The sequence below is a fragment of the Oncorhynchus mykiss genome, chromosome 2, assembly GCF_013265735.2.
Source record: "Oncorhynchus mykiss isolate Arlee chromosome 2, USDA_OmykA_1.1, whole genome shotgun sequence".
NCBI classification, from domain to species: domain Eukaryota; kingdom Metazoa; phylum Chordata; class Actinopteri; order Salmoniformes; family Salmonidae; genus Oncorhynchus; species Oncorhynchus mykiss.
The window spans coordinates 24105472-24124926 of record NC_048566.1 but is presented as its reverse complement, the minus strand read 5'-3'; the positions used below and the strand labels follow the sequence as shown (position 1 = coordinate 24124926).

The 19455-nt window shown below is 42.8% G+C and overlaps 1 protein-coding gene across 2 annotated transcripts; it reads right to left on the bottom strand.

Annotated features, from left to right (window-relative positions):
* Nucleotides 1–112: 112 nt before the first annotated feature.
* LOC110538661 (neural cell adhesion molecule 1) lies at nt 113–18283 on the bottom strand. Of its 2 annotated transcripts, XM_021625630.2 has the most exons (15): nt 18115–18283; nt 14370–14441; nt 13979–14173; nt 13346–13483; nt 12775–12912; nt 12516–12633; nt 10514–10668; nt 6095–6237; nt 5827–5965; nt 5104–5271; nt 3107–3227; nt 2455–2584; nt 2200–2365; nt 1012–1216; nt 113–360 (listed from the first exon to the last, which is right to left on the bottom strand). In XM_021625630.2, exons 1-15 carry the CDS (start codon nt 18173–18175, stop codon nt 321–323), a joined length of 1989 nt encoding a protein of 662 aa, XP_021481305.2. In that variant the 5' UTR covers nt 18176–18283; the 3' UTR covers nt 113–320. The 2 variants fall into 2 exon arrangements, with proteins under 2 accessions (XP_021481305.2, XP_036799031.1); XM_036943136.1 differs by lacking the exon at nt 1012–1216 and having other exon boundaries at nt 18115–18282.
* Nucleotides 18284–19455: the final 1172 nt, after the last annotated feature.

Below are 19455 nucleotides of genomic sequence, written 5' to 3'. Positions count from 1 at the left end.
AATTAATGAACTACGAAGGTCTCCCTGACAAATTACAGCCGCCTTCATGTACTGAAATATAACAAGAAGGTACTGAAATATAAAGGAAATGTAACACTTAACACACAGGGCTGGATGAAATTACAACCATCTGTTGATGTTAGACTTTAAAATTCACAGATAACTTTCCGAATCCTTATCCTTTCTCAACTTGGACTGTCCTGGGAACTCTCCAAAAACATTTAACTAAGACCCCCAACTCACAATACTTCCTCCTGTCTACTTTGGCATTTACAGGTTCCATTCTTCAGATACTAGGATGTCACTTCCTGTTCAGTAACTCAGGCCTCTGTGGCAGGATCTCCAATGGGGGACGTTTTCCTGATAAGAAATCATAGGTCAGGTTAGAAATAAAATACAGCTCAATACAACTAGCCATGGAAATATTTAATGAGTCATTAGCTCAGTAACTAAATATGCACATGCAAATACAGGAAAAGAAGACTAATAAGCTTATTCATTCCCGTGTTCGTCAGCTCAAGTCATGAAAGACTCTAGCAGTGGCAAGTGGGTGGTGGCTACCTAACAATTAAAATGGGTATCAAAAAATGGCTAAGGGTGTCACTTTGCACATGGGTATATTAGTTGTAATTTAATTAGTCTGTGATCAAACACACTTGCTGACTTATAAGTGTGGAGGTGCCTCTTTTTGACATTTTTTATGGATCACAGCCCGTTTAGGGGAGGGTGGGCTGTGTCCACCCTCGGTCACCTACTCAAATTTAGTGAGGGGTGCTTTGTCGCCCGTGACCTCCACCTGCAACCCATTATTTGCTCCATTTTGTGTCTGTAGTTTTGGGATGCTATCCCTCGGTGTTCCTAGCCTATTCAACTTCAATCTCTGCATTGAAGGACACACATAAACTGAGGCTCAGGAGGGGTCATATAGAGAAACACACATAACTACACTACAACCCTCTGAAAATGTTACATTGAGGAACAGGCAGACAGTAGGCTAGAGAACAGTGTTACCCATTACAGGTGCTGTCACCCTCTTCCACAGTCTTAATCCCAGGGACCTTCTGCCCAAACAGCTTGACAGCCAGAAACATCAGCATGCCGCAGCGGTTGGTATAGCAACAGGTGGCGTCCACAGCAATCAGTAGCACCAAAAAGATGAGCATGACAATACCTGCCACGGCCCCTTTCCCCATCCCACCCTTATTCATCTTGGCTACTGAAGGGGAAGAAGGGAGGGGATGAAAGGGAGGGAGAGAGAGAGAGAGGAAGATAATCATATTTAAACTTAGTAAAACAATTTATCCTGCTCTGGCTCCTCTGTTCTGTAACTCTTTTATTTCAGATATATTTTCCTCTCTATTGGGCAATAGTCCGTTTTCCAGTATGTGACCGTGGTAAAGCTGTGAAACAGCTCGTAAGGAATGACATCACCAAATAATGAACTAATTGCTGGCACCTGTGCCTGTTTTCCAGCTCTGCCCGGGACTCTAGAAAAACGATTATAAAGTGAGAGCGCAGAAAGGGTGCACACGCTCAGACCCCACGGGAGTGTCTCGTCAGCTAGACAAGCTAAATGTTTTTAAATGTTTTCAATGTTCAGTGTCAAGTCCGTGTCCTATTCTGTGTGCAGAGTCCTGGTAAACGTGTTTAGTTGTTAGGAGTAGCTTTTTAAATGACAGTGTGGGTTATGAAGGGAGGACAGAACAGTTATTGTAGGGCTGGGTCCTATATGTGCCTTCACTATCATGTGGGTCTTTTGACTGTTTGTATTGGTCCAAGCACCTGTCTGCAGTGAAGTCGCATGCTTTAAGAGTATTTGATGTCCAGTTTGTCGTGTAACTGCATGTTTCCACCTTTGTATGCAGTGTCACCTCCTAGTGTGTAATTAAGCTCATAGCCTATGTGTGCCTTACACCACAGTTTTCTTCTTCCCACTCAGGCTCAGTTGCATAGACCGCAGAAATATAGTAGGGCGTCTCTCTGAGATAATCCACGCTGTTTTACGAATTTAAATGTTTTATACAATTATTAATTGTTTTCTATATTGTTGTTGAGTTCTGGTGTTTCCTTCACTCAGACAAACCGGTTAATCAAAAGGTGGTGGCAGCACTACCCTACTCTGCTCAATCCAGTATTTGTCCCTCCTCTCAGAAGGTTTCAAGCTTTATTTCACTACTACAGTATGTTATAGCAGCTTACCAGGTTGTGGGACATTGAAGTTCAGCTTGGCTGGGCTGGAGGAGCCGTAGGAGTTGACGGCTAGCACCTCCATGTGGTAGTCTGATTTACACTGCAGGTCATGGAGGTTGATCACTGTCATGTTGGACGGCAGGTCCTTCACCCTCCAGTCCTCGTCCATCTTATTCTAAGAGAAAGACAGGGGGGGGGGGGGGGGGGGGTGTAAGGTCTTGCACACTCTGTAATGTCTTGATCTTTTGTCGCATGCATACTCACCACTCTGTAACGGACAATGTAGTGGATAATGGGGGAGCCTCCGCTGTCCAACTGTGTTAAAGGGATTGAGAACATATTGCCCTCAAACTTCCCCTCGCTGGCCACCAGGACCGGGCTGTCTGGTTCCCCTGGGGAGGCAGGCAGGTAGAGGCAGTGTGTTGGTACAGTAGGTACAGAGGTCAGGGGTGTTCATGCATCAGCCAGCTTATAACTACACAGTGTGTGAAACTGTTGTAGTAAAATCTACTGTCATGTCAGGGAGGTTGGTTATCCGTGAAAAACGGACTTTTCAGTTTCACAACACGTGTCAGTACTTTACCTCCTGCGGGGCCGAATGCCGATGGAATGGGATGATGTCATCAGGAGCGGGGAAATAATGGAGCATGAATAGCCGTCAGCGAGCAGGTGAGGATGTCATGTGGATGATCATGTGACAGTGGAATGAGTGAATGATGGCAGATGAACATTTCTTCCAGCCAATAGAGACAGACACTCAAAACAGTAGGCAATATGGATATAGCTTGTTAACACAAGTAATGCAGTTTGAACAATGATAGTTGGTGACATTTAATAATAACTATACTGCATTTGCCTAGATATGATGTGATTGGGAGTGAGGAGAGAGAGAGGAGGAAGAGGAGGGTGACACTCACGTATGCCCTGTGTGCGTACTGTGAGCTCGTCTGAGAAGCCACCCTGACCCAGGTGGTTCCGAGGGGCAAACCGGACAGAGTAGGAGGTGTAGGGAATCAGATCTGTGATAACCAGGGGGTCTGCACACACACAACAGAGTGCATGAACACACACATATCACTTTTATGTATTTATATATATATATATATATATATATATATATATATATATACAGTGCCTTGCGAAAGTATTCGGCCCCCTTGAACTTTGCGACCTTTTGCCACATTTCAGGTTTCAAACATAAAGATATAAAACTGTATTTTTTTGTGAAGAATCAACAACAAGTGGGACACAATCATGAAGTGGAACGACATTTATTGGATATTTCGAACTTTTTTAACAAATCAAAAACTGAAAAATTGGGCGTGCAAAATGATTCAGCCCCTTTACTTTCAGTGCAGCAAACTCTCTCCAGAAGTTCAGTGAGGATCTCTGAATGATCCAATGTTGACCTAAATGACTAATGATGATAAATACAATCCACTTGTGTGTAATCAAGTCTCCGTATAAATGCACCTGCACTGTGGTAGTCTGAGGTCCGTTAAAAGCGCAGAGAGCATCATGAAGAACAAGGAACACACCAAGCAGGTCCGAGATACTGTTGTGAAGAAGTTTAAAGCCGGATTTGGATACAAAAAGATTTCCCAAGCTTTAAACATCCCATGGAGCACTGTGCAAGCGATAATATTGAAATGGAAGGAGTATCAGACCACTGCAAATCTACCAAGACCTGGCCGTCCCTCTAAACTTTCAGCTCATACAAGGAGAAGACTGATCAGAGATGCAGCCAATAGGCCCATGATCACTCTGGATGAACTGCAGAGATCTACAGCTGAGGTGGGAGATTCTGTCCATAGGACAACAATCAGTCGTATATTGCACAAATCTGGCCTTTATGGAAGAGTGGCAAGAAGAAAGCCATTTCTTAAAGATATCCATAAAAAGTGTTGTTTAAAGTTTGCCACAAGCCACCTGGGAGACACACCAAACATGTGGAAGAAGGTGCTCTGGTCAGATGAAACCAAAATTGAACTTTTTGGCAACAATGCAAAACGTTATGTTTGGCGTAAAAGCAACACAGCTGAACACACCATCCCCACTGTCAAACATGGTGGTGGCAGCATCATGGTTTGGGCCTGCTTTTCTTCAGCAGGGACAGGGAAGATGGTTAAAATTGATGGGAAGATGGATGGAGCCAAATACAGGACCATTCTGGAAGAATGGAGTCTGCAAAAGACCTGAGACTGGGACGGAAATTTGTCTTCCAACAAGACAATGATCCAAAACATAAATAAACATATCCAGGTGTTAGAATGGCCAAGTCAAAGTCCAGACCTGAATCCAATCGAGAATCTGTGGAAAGAACTGAAAACTGCTGTTCACAAATGCTCTCCATCCAACCTCACTGAGCTCGAGCTGTTTTGCAAGGAGGAATGGGAAAAAATGTCAGTCTCTCGATGTGCAAAACTGATAGAGACATACCCCAAGCGACTTACAGCTGTAATCGCAGCAAAAGGTGGCGCTACAAAGTATTAACTTAAGGGGGCTGAATAATTTTGCACGCCCAATTTTTCAGTTTTTGATTTGTTAAAAAAGTTTGAAATATCCAATAAATGTCGTTCCACTTCATGATTGTGTCCCACTTGTTGTTGATTCTTCACAAACAAATACAGTTTTATATCTTTATGTTTGAAGCCTGAAATGTGGCAAAAGGTCGCAAAGTTCAAGGGGGCCGAATACTTTCGCAAGGCACTGTATACACTCAAACTAATAAAACTACTCATAACTAGTCATATCACTAAAATGGTCATCAGAGGCCTCCCCTGGTTTTAGGGAAATCATTGTTCAGATACGACTTCTAGTCCTCAGCGTATTCATTGGCTTCATCCTAACTGTCTCAAACATCATCTACAGTATTTCATGAAATAGATTGGTCACTGAGAGCCAGGTATTTACCTGTGGACTGGATGACTCTCTCCTGCCAATTGTTCTCACGTCCTGTCTTCCACTGGAGGGTGAAGTGGGTGATGGGAGAGCCCCCGTCCACCAGGGAAGCCCCCAGGGTGAAGTGGACCGATGTAGGCCCTGGGGTGCCACTTACCTGGGATGCTTTGCCTGGCCAGGCTGGGGGAGGAGAGATGAGAGAAAGATGGAGAATGAGAGGGAGGAAGGAGAGGGAAATAGGGAGAAAGGACGGAGATGAAGAGCAGTTCAAAGACAGAGAGGTGAAGAGGGAATGAGCATGTCAGAGATGAAAGAATAAGAACATCGCCGTTGGAAACAAAAAACGGTGAACACTGCAAATGTAAATCGAGTAAAATCTCCCAATGTTTTCAGTTGTTTTAGAATTTTATAGTGGTTTGTGGCTGCTTGTCCGTTTATAGAAAGGTAAAAACCGATTGAATCAACATTGTTTCCATGCCATTTAAACCCCAAAAATGTATGCGATGACATTGAATCAACGTGGGAAAACTGATTGGATTTGAAAAAATGTATCAACGTAAAGTGAACTTCAGATTTTTTTCACCCGACTGACTCTTAACCTAAATCCAATAACTTGATGACATTTTTGATGATTTCACGTTGAATTCACGTTGAGCTGACGTCTGTGTCCAGTGGAATGTTGTGTTAGCGCTAAGTACTATCATAACAGAATAGGTAGGTCAAGGGTGGCCTTACTCTGCAGGCTGAAGTCTGTGGAGGCGTTGCCAGCAGGACTGATAGCCATGCAGCTGTACAGCCCTCCATCTGAGGACGTCACATTGTCAACGACCAGGACATAGCCATCCTCCATTCTCACTCGACCTCCACCAGTGTCCTGTATCCACACAAACACAACCAGACAGGAACTCAGAGGAGAGAAATATAACAATACAATTCTCTGCCTGATTCTCCCCCAATATTTGTAGTAATTAATGCCACTGTGTGAATGTATCGTCTGTCTTACCACTGTTAGCAGGTGGTCATTGTTGATCTTCCTGACCCACTGCAGCGCGGGAATAGGGTGTCCTGAGACGTTACAGGACACTGAGAGAGTCTGGCCTGGCTCCACCTTCATCTTCTCCTGGCTCAGCACTGCTACAGGATGCTCTATAAACACGTACAGAACCTGAGACAGGACAAACTGAGTGCTTTGTGTAACAATAAACAAATTATAATAGATAAAAATATGTGTAAATTATTAACAATATATGTGCCTCTTCTGTTAAATAGGAAAAAAATGTGTGAGTTGTGTGTTCAGATGGCTTCGAAGACCAGCAAGATATTGGTATTATGTATGGTTAAGCCAGCAAGATATTGGTATTTGGGGGGGAGGTTTCACCTGTCCTTGTGATTTTCTTCACCCCCTCCAGGTGTCGCTTATTTTCCCCAGGGTATTTATTCCTGTGTTTCCTGTCTTTCTGTGCCAGTTCGTCTTGTATGTTTAGTCAAGTCAACAGCGTGTTTTTCCCGTACTCCTTTTGCTATTCCCCTTTTTCTAGTCCTCCCGGTTTTGACCCTTGGCTGTTTCTGGACTTTGTACCTGCCTGACCATTCTGCCTTTCCTGATCACGAGCCTGTCTGCCACTCTGTACCTCCTGGACTCTGATCTGGTTTTGACCTTTTTGCCTGTCCACGACCATTCTTTTGCCTTCCCCTTTGGATTATTAAACATTGTAAGACTCCAACCATCTTCCTCCTGTTTCTGCATCTGGATCTCGCCTTGTGCCTTGATACCTTTTGAGGATCTGGGGACCCATGCCAAATCTTTTCAGTCTCCTGGGGGGGAAAAGGTTTTGTCGTGCCCTCTTCACGACTGTCTTGGAATGTTTTACCTAAACCCTCCCTGAACGCTTGAAAAAAGTGACCCTCCCCTTTAACCAAAATAATAATTACAACATAAAGTGGATAGCAGAGAACATGTCTAACATTTACCCTGACTTCTTGGACAAACCAGAGCCTTAGATATGAAGTTTTAGAAACGGTTATTTGTCCTGTAAGCCATACATGGCAGCACATGAATTTTGATCGCGCACAGGGCTGCGGCCCGGGCCAGAAGTTTGTGGGTTCGCAGACCACCATGGACAAGAGTAAAGGTGGAAAGATTTCCTTTATAGTAAAAGCATTGCATAAATCTATAATCATATTTGCAGGTACGAGAAAAAATAGCCTTCTATAAACCTTTCATGCAATTCTAAGTAATTTTACATGTTAGTAGAATGTTTTTTAATAACACACAAACTACCAAACTTATAGGCTGAGAATGGACAGAGAGTGGTTCCTATGTGTTCATATCATATTTCTCTAATGCCAAATCAGTGTCTTGTTTTAAATGAATCTGTCCCTGTTTGTAAATAATTAAATCTTCTACATCATGAGGAATCTTGAAGTTAGGCCTACCTTTCCGCCCCAGACAGAATAGGCCTACCGACACAGAAAAATGTATGCTTTAACTGCTGGTTACTCTTCTTCAATGGCTTAACCCAATGACAGAAGGTCACAAGTGTTTCCCTAAAAGCTGTCCGGGTTTAACCATCTTCTATGGCACAAAACGTGAATAGATTAATCAATTGATAGTGATAGAAGTATGTGAACAAAAATATAATCGCAACATGCAACAATTTTACTGAGTTACAGTTCATAGAAGGAAATCAGTCAATTGAAATAAATAAATTAGGCCCTAATCTATGGATGTCATATGACTTTGCAGGGGAGCAGCCATGGGTTGGCCTGGGAGGGAATAGCCCACTTGGGAGCCAGGTCCACCCACTGCTGAGCTAGGCCCACTGTATCAGAATTAGTTTTTCCCCACAAAATGGCATTATTAAAGACAGAAATACTCCTCAGCACCAACCCTTCCCCTCCTTAGACTATCTCGCAGGTGAAGAAGCCGGATGTGGAGGTCCTGGGATGGCGTGGTTACACATGGTGTGCGGTTATGAGGCCGGTTGGATGTACTGCCAAATTCTCTAAAATGACATTCGAGGTGGCTTATGGTAGAGAAATTAACGTTCAATTCTCTAGCAACAGCTCTGTTGGACATTCATACAGTCAGCATGCCAATTGTACACTCCCTCAAAACTTGAAACATCTGTGGCATTGTGTTGTGTGACAAAACTGCACATTTTAGAGTGGTCTTTATTGTCCCCAGCACAAGTTGCACCTGTTTAATGATCATGCTGTTTAATCAGCTTATTGATATGCCACACCTGTCAGGTGGATGGAATATTTTGGCAAAGGAGAAATGCTCATTAACAGGGATGCAAACAAATTTGTGCACAACATTTAAGAGAAGTAAGCTTTCTGTGTGAATGGAACATTTCTGGGATCTTCTATTTCAGCTCATAAAATACACTTTACATGTTGCGTTTAGATGACATCCCAAGCAAAGTCAGGTTTTTGTCCTTGGCTATAAAAGGTTGTAGCTGAGCCTCTGAATGTCGAAGAAACTAAACAATGATATCCCCACATGCATCTGGGTCACGTCTTTCCCAGTTATTGCACAGCTTGTTTCTAGCATAAAGCATTGCGGACCATTGCGTTGTTATAACGCTTTCCTAATACTGAGATGTACCACCTTTTGCACCACGCCCTCAATTTGTCAGGGCATGGACTACAAGGTGTCGAACTCCAATGCTTCCCACAGTTGTGTCAAGTTGGCTGGATGTCATTTGGTTGGTGGACCATTCTCGATACACATGGGAAACTATTGAGCTTGAAAAACCCAACAGCATTGCAGTTCAAGACAGACTCATAAAGGTGCACCTGGCATCTACTACAATACCCTGTTCAAAGGCACTTAAATCTTTTGTCTTTCCCATTAAAGTTCTGAATGGCACACATAATACATGTCTCAATTGTCTCAAGGCTTAAAAATCCATCTTTAACCTGTATTCTCCCCTTCATCTACACTGATTGAATAACAGGTGACATCAATAAGGGATCATAGTGTTCACCTGGATTAACCTGGTCAGTCTATGTCATCAAACGAGGAGGTGTTTTGTACATTTAGTGTAGATCCCTTTACATAATAGGATCTGTTTTATTTTCTTCAAAATCTTAAGCTAACAAGGGGTAGGCCTGTGATTTTTGCCATTTTCTTTAATAAAAGGTAGGCTTAGGGCATACTCTCTCATACCCCCTCAATTCGAGTCTTGGTTTTAACTTAACAGCCCTTCACTGACATGGAGGTAGGCTGTTTAAAGAGTACATGGTGGGTGGAGGAATTGACTGACACACATATGGATATAGCAGCCTATTCTGTCTGTCAAACAGGTAGGCCTACCTCTTATTTCTTCAATAGGAAGAAATAGGCTCCAACACAAAGCCCTCTTGTTGTTAGTAAAGTCTAATTCAAATGAAGACTGTGCCTACTCCCAGCACCATAAGCTGTCCATTTCCGATTGTACCGCAGCTCCTGCTTCAAGTTTTAGCACCACAACGTAAGTTACTCAAATATGGCTTATTTTGACCTAGTCTATAGGCTGGACTGCACGCAAGGCCTACTCAACAACTTTGACTCTCCACCTGAACTGCCACCTTAGGCCTACACAGCACAGCCATTGGTTAGGCGGGACACGAAAAAGGTTTTGATCAGCAAGAGCAGAGCAGGCCAGAGCTCAGGGTTGGAATATCCATTACAGTGTGTAATGCAGTCTAGTTTTATTTACACCATCCCAGCAGCTATCTTAGAAATATAACTTTGCTCTGTGCTTCTGCAAGCCTGCATTTCATAGCCTATAGCCTACAGGCTATGGATCATTTGATTGAGACCACACTAAATAGCCTATAGGCACACCTGATATCGTGTGACCAGTGGAGAATCAGAGATGAGGGGTGGCATCAGACACACATCGATATATAGCCTTCTAAGCAACTCATTTTAAAACACTAAGAAATACTGGAATTTCATCCATTACAAATGACATTTCCCCCAGAACTAGATTTGAATTTTTTTTTACTAAACCTTCAACTTGGCTGAAATTGAAAAAGTATGAACCTTCCCAATTTTCCTCAAAGGTACCCATTCTGTTCATGAATCTTTCTGAAAACACCTGAAGATTACATTTTTTGAATTCTCTGATGGGAGACACAAACTGCTACTTTTCCCTGGTTGAAAATGTTACACGGGTAATGGGTTTGAATGGGATCAAATGGTTTGTTTTCTGAAACAGCTTCTAGTGGCTCAGGCTCACTAGACTGTCTGACAGAAAATGGTTGCTTACACAGAATCAAATTCTCCATGATATCTCTGTATATCAGGAACATAAACATCTGGAAGGAAGTATTCAAATACTGTTATTTTGGAGAAAGCTTGGTCTTACAAAGCTAAAGCTGTTTGTTTCCAGGAGGAGTGTGTTTCCTGATGTTCTCTAACAAACCACACCTGAGACATCCAGCATGATCATGGCACTGCTCTCTGCGATCTTATTCTTGGCCGTGCAGATGTACTCTCCGTAGTCGCTCCTGACAACGGACGAGATAATCAGCTCGCTCTTGTCTGAGTTGTACTTGTAGCGGGACTCATCTGAAGAGTCTGGGCTGAGGAGGGAAGCGCCAACAGACAGACAGAAGTGAGGCCTGGTGCTACAGAACATTAGCACGCTGCTGATAAGGAAGCAGACAGGAAGAGAGACACACAGTCAACCACACCGACAGGATGGCACGCCATATTAGCGGTGCACTGAGACATAAATGACCACATAAATATACACACTGGAGGCCTTCACCCAAACATACACTATCCAATACACACTAGTTTTTTTCTCTTGCTCTCTCTCGCTCTACCAACCCCAGTTTCTGTGTTTTGGGTTTGTATGTGTTTGTATGTGTGTATTTCAGGAAATTGCTTCCTGGATTCTAAGCAGCTGATCGGTCGGCCCCATCAATGATTGGACCTCTGAACCCTCCCTCTCGACAGGGGAAACAGCTGTTTTCAATTACCAACTTACCAACCTCTCGACGGGGGGGCACCTTGGGAGTGCTTTGGCAAGAGGCCTGTGGGCATACATAACCTGTAGTATTTACTGTCTATGCACACTAGGTAAGACCTGAGTGGACCACCCCTTGTATTTTGGTTAGCGCACCAGGAGGTGCTAAAAGGTTAGGTAAGTTGTTACATCTGCTCCCACTACGCCCTCTGGTGTCCATCTGGTGGTGTCATAACCTTCAGTTCTCTCTCTCTCTCTCTCTCTCTCTCTCTCTCTCTCTCTCTCTCTCTCTCTCTCTCTCTCTCTCTCTCTCTCTCTCTCTCTCTCTCTCTCTCTCTCTCTCTCTCTCTCTCTCTCTCTCTCTCTCTCTCTCTCTCTCTCTCTCTCTCTCTCTCTCTCTCTCTCTCTCTCTCTCTCTCTCTCTCTCTCTCTCTCTCTCTCTCTCTCTCTCTCTCTCTCTCTCTCTCTCTCTCTCTCTCTCTCTCTCTCTCTCTCTCTCTCTCTCTCTCTCTCTCTCTCTCTCTCTCTCTCTCTCTCTCTCTCTCTCTCTCTCTCTCTCTCTCTCTCTCTCTCTCTCTCTCTCTCTCTCTCTCTCTCTCTCTCTCTCTCTCTCTCTCTCTCTCTCTCTCTCTCTCTCTCTCTCTCTCTCTCTCTCTCTCTCTCTCTCTCTCTCTCTCTCTCTCTCTCTCTCTCTCTCTCTCTCACATGTGATTGTGTGCTGGAGTCAGAGCAAATCCCCACCAGCTGCATATCGTCCCACAATCAAGACATCTACTTAAACAAATTTCTGCCATCTCCACGCTTCCAGGTCGTAATCTCTGATCATACTGCTCTGTCTCCGGCTCCTGTCTCCTATTCTACATTTCACCACCAACCACCTGCTCTGGATATTACTCACCACCATCACTTTGGATTCCCCTCAGGACTTGTTCCCCTGTTCCTTGCTGCCAACTACAACCTCACTCTACACTCCTGGTTATTGCCACTCATCTGAACTGTCCCGGTTCTGCACTCCCCATTGGCTGTGTTCAATAAACATTTTGTACATTCATCCCGGTTTCCTCTGCTGAGTCCGCTCTTGGGTTCCCCCCTTCGCTCATCGTAACATAAGCAGTGGGTAGGCAGGTAAGGTAGGAGAGGGGACTCTTTAACTTTCTTAGCTTTGGTTCCATCCAGACCCTTTTCCCCACATTACCGTGTTAAGGAAATAAATTCCCTGTAAACGGTAATATTCTTTGCCTCTGTCATCCTTACCCGCATCTACAATTACATACCTCTTTCACTCCACTGGGAGTGGAGTGTAGCAGGGTGTTGCGTTCCCTCCTCCAAGAGGCGTACGTAACACTCTCTGTGTTACTGCAAAAGGTTTCGAGCAGGAAACTCTGGCTTTACACACATGCACATCAGTGCAAGGAAGCACACACACACACACGCACACGCACACTCACACTCACTCACATTGTCCAGATGATGTTCGGTTGGGGGACTCCCTCGACCAGGCAGCTGAGGGAGACATTGGTCTCTGGTCCGGCCATGACTTTCTTCACCTCCTCATGGATCTTCACTGTGGGAGGAACTACAGCAGGAGGGTCAGAGGAGACATGATTTATTATAGTCAACAACAACACACACCTAATCCTCTGGTCTATACAGAGTTTGTACGAAATAAAGATCCTAAAACATCCCTTATTCCCTACTGCACTTTGAGTAACCCCACCGTTGACAGAGATGGAGATGTTGAGCTTTTTGAAAATGGGCCGGTCCTTGATTTTAGCCTCACAGGTATATGATCCGCGATCCTTCCTGCTGATGTTGTTGATCTGTAGGGAGTTGTCTTTCAATCTTGTGATCCGACCTGCTGGGAGCAAAAGACAGCAACAGGGAAAAGAAAGATCAGCGTCAGGAACACGTTCTGTCTGCTTAATCATCAATATAACCAAGCTTCAAAAAGCAATCACGCTCTCTAAGGTTGTCAATGGTGACGTGCACATGAAACAGTGTCAGGGATTGTATGATGGTTATTTTCAGTGTGTTTTGTCCCTCTGAAAAAAGAAGACAGATTGAATCAGATGTTTCCCGGGGGAAGAGTCTGGAAAACATCCCTCGCTTTGATGGCAAATTGGATTAGCCTATGAGCTACGTGACCCCTTCTGCCCCTCAACCGCGTGTTCACCACCGCCACCTCTCCATCGGTCACAGGCAGGCAGGCAGCAGTTAGTGCGAGGAGCTAGGAAGCTAAGAGACCCCCAAACCACATGAACAATCAGAAGCGAGGGTACCCCTCCTACCGTCAGAGTGCAGTTTCTGATGGTCCCTCTCCCAGTTGACTTCCACCGCCGGCTTGCCAGTGACCACGCAGGTGATGACCACATCTTGACCCTCCAGGAACTCATGGTTGGTCGGTGTTTGCCCAAAGGATGGCGGCTCTGGGTGAGTTGAGAGAGGGATGGAGAGTGTGAAAGGGTCATTGTGTGTGTGTTTTTGGTTTTACTATCTTCAAGGAAAATTTCACCGGTCCCCACAAGGAAAAATGATTTTTCAGGCTTTGGGTTTAGGGTTAGAAATAGGGTTATGGGTTGGGGGTTTGGGGTTAAGATTAGGATTAAGGAACATTTCACCGTTCCCCACAAGGAAAAAGGCTATTTTAGGTTTAGGGGTTAGGTTTCGGGTTAGGAATTGAGTTGGGGGTTTGGGGTTAAGGTTAGGGTTAAGGGTTAGGGTTAGGGGTCAGGGAAAACAAGGATACTTAAACAAACGTGTGTGTGTGTGTGTGTGTGTAACAGGGATATGAGCTATGTGGTGTCTTTGATCTTGCAAGTCAACACTAATTAGCTCAATACTCAAACAATACAAGAAATACCCTTCAACACTGACTCTTGGTCATATTATCCAGGTGAAAAGTTTTACTTGAAACATCTTACCATAGACAAAGATGGCATAAGATACATAATCTCTGTGGCCTGTGTCAAATTCACAGAGGCATGTGTACCGTCCTGCATCCTCTATCTTGGCATTCCTGATGAACAGTTTTGACGATGTTTCATCCACTTTCTCAACCTGGTCATCTTCAGCATCCTCTCCATCTTTCTGCCAGGTGATGTCTCCTTCCCCACCAGCTAAGAGGGTTTATGTGTAATTGTGTGTATCATATATTAACATTTTGTTAAGGATATATCAATTCATAAACTGCACATGCCAGTGTACTTCAATATGCAGAAGACACTCTACCCTTTACATTTTCTGCATTATATTATATTTGTTCAACCATGGTAAGATGTTGCTCTTATGGAAATGCCAGAACATTGTACCAACCTTTGCAGTGGAGCATGGCATTCTCACCTAGCAACACATCTGCTTTGCTGGTGATGATTTCCATTTTGGCCTCTGACACAGTGAGGAAGAAGAGCAATATTAGAACAACCTTTCAGGCACCTAACAGTAACACCACTTGAAACTTCTATATTCTGGAATAACTATTGAAATGGAGAACCTAGAGCCAAACATTTGGGCCTGCCTATCGAATTGACTAAGAATACATTAGTGTGATTAATCAAATACCACCAAATCACACCTGTCGTGTATGTTCTACACTGTAACTCTGCTAGACTGTGACGATGCACTCATCAACACTATACATTTACAAGAGAGATCAGTTGATTGATTTGACCAGGGACACCTGCAGAAGGGGAGAGGTCTCAATTGCTCCTGTCAACGCTGAAGCCCTGCAGACTGCCATCAGCCATCAGACAGAGCATGCGGGTACCGTATTGTCCTACTGTTTTACTGGAGATAGTAAGTTAGGCCTATAAATAGGCTCCTAGGAACTAATTGCAGCACGCTGACAGGCGACCAGGAAAAGACCAGCAGGGAACTTGGCAGTGGTGGGCTTCCTGAGCAGCACACTATTCCTTCCTGTACTGAGGCAGAGACAGGCTGCATGGCTGTGGCTGAGAATGGTTCTATGGCTGTGGATGAGACAGGCTCTATGGCTGTGGATGAGACAGGCTCTATGTCTGCGCCCCAATTCTCTTATATGGCCACATCTCCTTCCCCTCATAACTTACTTTCGTTCTGTCCTTTGTCTGTTGGCCACTGAAAAGTGAAATGGTTGGATAGATTTCCAACCATTTGCTTTCCTTTCCCCTATCATCAATTTGGGTGGAAAACAAGGTCGGGGGGCTCTTGGAGCCAAAGCTAAATTACAGCAGAGGGAAGATATGGCCTTAACAATCACAGCTGGGTTAATTAGGATGACTTTAGATGTCGTGGAATTATAATAAAAGTAGTTAGTTGGCATCTCTTTTTCGGCATTTTAAAGAGCACTGCCAAATTATGGTCTGGGATGGATTCAGAAAGCATTTATCTGCTATTACAATTCAGCCTCAGGAACAGATGAGCTTGGACATTGCTCTGGGTACACCTCACACTGATGAAACTCAGTAGAGATAGATTTTTATTCTCTCTCTTTATTCTATTTTTTTTTAACATATGAGATGACCAAACTCAGTATTCTCTCCTATGTTCTAGCATTCGGAATGCTGTATAGTTGTAGTACCACATTCATGTACATGAGGAATGTGTTGAAAGAGCTATATATTGTACATGTAGGGAAAATTGGCAAGGAAAATGTTCACTTTAGTTAGCTCTGAATCCCTTAGATAAGATTAAAAAACATGTCAATGACAAGTAAGACAAACAAGTTCAGTGCATCTCATGACAGAACACAAACTGTGAACCATGTTCCCTATGAGGAGAACCATACAGATGTAGGATCTTAATTTGAGCCAGTTTGCTACAGCAGGAAAATAATCCTGCAGCAACAGGAAATTTGCATTATTATGTGGATTATAATGAATTTACATTTTTGTAGGGGTTGAGAAATGTGTCTTAAGGGAAATCAAGTCTGAAATTTCAAAGTGGAAATTACAAACTTCAGAAGCCTTTTTAAACACACACCAAGTTTTAAATGTCCTACATCACAGGAAAGCTCCTGCATCAGGTTGATCAAATTAAGATCCTACATTTGTAGCAGTGATCATCAGATATACAGTGCCTTGCGAAAGTATTCGGCCCCCTTGAACTTTGCGACCTTTTGCCACATTTCAGGCTTCAAACATAAAGATATAAAACTGTATTTTTTTGTGAAGAATCAACAACAAGTGGGACACAATCATGAAGTGGAACGACATTTATTGGATATTTCAAACTTTTTTAACAAATCAAAAACTTAAAAATTGGGCGTGCAAAATTATTCAGCCCCTTTACTTTCAGTGCAGCAAACTCTCTCCAGAAGTTCAGTGAGGATCTCTGAATGATCCAATGTTGACCTAAATGACTAATGATGATAAATACAATCCACCTGTGTGTAATCAAGTCTCCGTATAAATGCACTTGCACTGTGATAGTCTCAGAGGTCCGTTAAAAGCGCAGAGAGCATCATGAAGAACAAGGAACACACCAGGCAGGTCCGAGATACTGTTGTGAAGAAGTTTAAAGCCGGATTTGGATACAAAAAGATTTCCCAAGCTTTAAACATCCCAAGGAGCACTGTGCAAGCGATAATATTGAAATGGAAGGAGTATCAGACCACTGCAAATCTACCAAGACCTGGCCGTCCCTCTAAACTTTCAGCTCATACAAGGAGAATACTGATCAGAGATGCAGCCAAGAGGCCCATGATCACTCTGTATGAACTGCAGAGATCTAGACCTGAGGTGGGAGACTCTGTCCATAGGACAACAATCAGTCGTATATTGCACAAATCTGGCCTTTATGGAAGAGTGGCAAGAAGAAAGCCATTTCTTAAAGATATCCATAAAAAGTGTAGTTTAAAGTTTGCCACAAGCCACCTGGGAGACACACCAAACATGTGGAAGAAGGTGCTCTGGTCAGATGAAACCAAAATGGAACTTTTTGGCAACAATGCAAAACGTTATGTTTGGCGTAAAAGCAACACAGCTCATCACCCTGAACACACCATCCACCCTGTCAAACATGGTGGTGGCAGCATCATGGTTTGGGCCTGCTTTTCTTCAGCAGGGACAGGGAAGATGGTTAAAATTGATGGGAAGATGGATGGAGCCAAATACAGGACCATTCTGGAAGAAAACCTGATGGAGTCTGCAAAAGACCTGAGACTGGGATGGAGATTTGTCTTCCAACAAGACAATGATCCAAAACATAAAGCAAAATCTACAATGAAATGGTTCAAAAATAAACATATCCAAGTGTTAGAATGGCCAAGTCAAAGTCCAGACCTGAATCCAATCGAGAATCTGTGGAAAGAACTGAAAAATGCTGTTCACAAATGCTCTCCATCCAACCTCACTGAGCTCGAGCTGTTTTGCAAGGAGGAATGGGAAAAAATGTCAGTCTCTCGATGTGCAAAACTGATAGAGACATACCCCAAGCAACTTACAGCTGTAATCACAGCAAAAGGTGGCGCTACAAAGTATTAACTTAAGGGGGCTGAATAATTTTGCACGCCCAATTTTTCAGTTTTTGATTTGTTAAAAAAGTTTGAAATATCCAATAAATGTCGTTCCACTTCATGATTGTGTCCCACTTGTTGTTGATTCTTCACAAAAAAATACAGTTTTATATCTTTATGTTTGAAGCCTGAAATGTGGCAAAAGTTCGCAAAGTTCAAGGGGGCCGAATACTTTCGCAAGGCACTGTAAGCTATACCAGCTCTGATATACTAATTTTTAAGATATATATATATATATATATATTAATATATTGGATATGAATAAATTAAATTGCTGCCAAGGGTTTTAATGAAGAAAGTCATTACGCTGAAGCATAAATACCACATATTCAATGAAATGAACTCCAACAGTGAAATTTTTTGTCTATATACGTCTACATTATTTAAACTGTAGGCAAATCCATATAGACAACTAATGAACAAATAAACAAATAAATAATCAAATAAATACAATTAAAAACAAAAAATAGTCCCACTCCCAACAAATATAAAAGTAGGCCTAATTAATATGATTATTTATATAAATATTCAAGCCTTGAAGAAGTGTTTAGGATTTTGTATTCTTACCTGAAAAACCAAGGACCGATATTATGGAACACATTCTCAAGATGAGCATCGATTCAGCCATTTCTACCTCAACGTTGTCACTATCCTCAATGAATGGATCGATGTAGTCCTTGACACCTGCTGCATGCAATTGCGCGCGAAATACAACAGTGGTGGAAACATGTGTTTCATGCTTTTATAGGCAAGAGGTGAGAACCAGGGAGACAGACAGGGACCCCACAATCTCTTAAATCTCTGCACGCCCCCCTCCCCTGCTGCCTATCCACACCCCTTAACATTTTTGATTCAGATCATCCACCGGGGAAAACGAATGCTCGAAAGTAGCCTTCCCTACCCTATCAGGCGCCACCGCAGCCCGCTGCCTCCCCTCCAAAACACCGTATAAAAGGAACTCCGCACTCCCCCAGGGACCAGATGGAAGAAGATATTTTTATCACTCGACTCCATCAGTTTTAGTTAAGGAGCAAGTTCATCTGAATTCCAAATGGGATGAAATTAAGCTATGCAAATAAAACATGTATTCTTGATTTAGTCAATCTTTTTCGTTTCTTGACTACATTTTTCTGTTCCCATAATTGCTGTTTGTAGAAAATGTCACACTTTTTGTCCGATTTCTCTGGAAAGCTCATGCAAAATGTTGATAATTTATGTTCTCAGCATGAATAACACTAGGTAAAAAAGAGAAAACAATACAATCAAAGTAGCCGAAATTACAGTGTGCCATGAATGGAAAATAATGTCTCAGAATAAAAAATATTCCAGATGCAGCGATTGTACATAGTTGCACTTATTTTATGGAGAGCACTTATTTAATTATCCAACTCCAAAATAAACTGTTACTTGTGCGCTGCACAAGGTATAGATTCGTTTCACACTACAGTAATTCTGACATAGCTTAGAGGTGCAGTATGAGACGTGATAAATTGACCAAAGACCTTATTTTTTAAAAAATTTTTAGGTAGCGCAACAATAAGATTTCTCCGGGGACATGAAAAATGAAAGGAGAGGCGCACACTCTATGAGCTCAGATGTAATAATGTAATAACCTAATATCCAACGTTTCGACAGACAACCTGTCTTCATCAGGATATATTCTCCGGGGGCATACCCAGCCAATGAGATATTGTGCTTCGTTAACCAGGTCCTCTGCCAGAACAGCTGATTTAAACAAGTGATGGAATGTCAAACAACTGATAGTGGCGTATAATCTATGGACACCCATCCTTAAATACAGAAAAATTACAATAATATATATATATATTTTTTACTCCTGATGAAGTAAAAAAATGAAAATATGTTTTTAATTTGTTTAAAAACCGACTAAATTTCCAAATAAAAAGC

Excerpts from the sequence above, each read along its gene's own strand:
- LOC110538661 (XM_021625630.2), bottom strand. The coding sequence starts at position 18,175 with ATGGCTGAATCGATGCTCATCTTGAGAATGTGTTCCATAATATCGGTC. Across the intron at positions 13,484-13,978 it reads TTATGCCATCTTTGTCTATG|AGCCGCCATCCTTTGGGCAA; the intron begins GTAAGATGTTTC and ends CAACTCACCCAG. Across the intron at positions 12,913-13,345 it reads TCAGAAACTGCACTCTGACG|GTCGGATCACAAGATTGAAA; the intron begins GTAGGAGGGGTA and ends TGCTCCCAGCAG.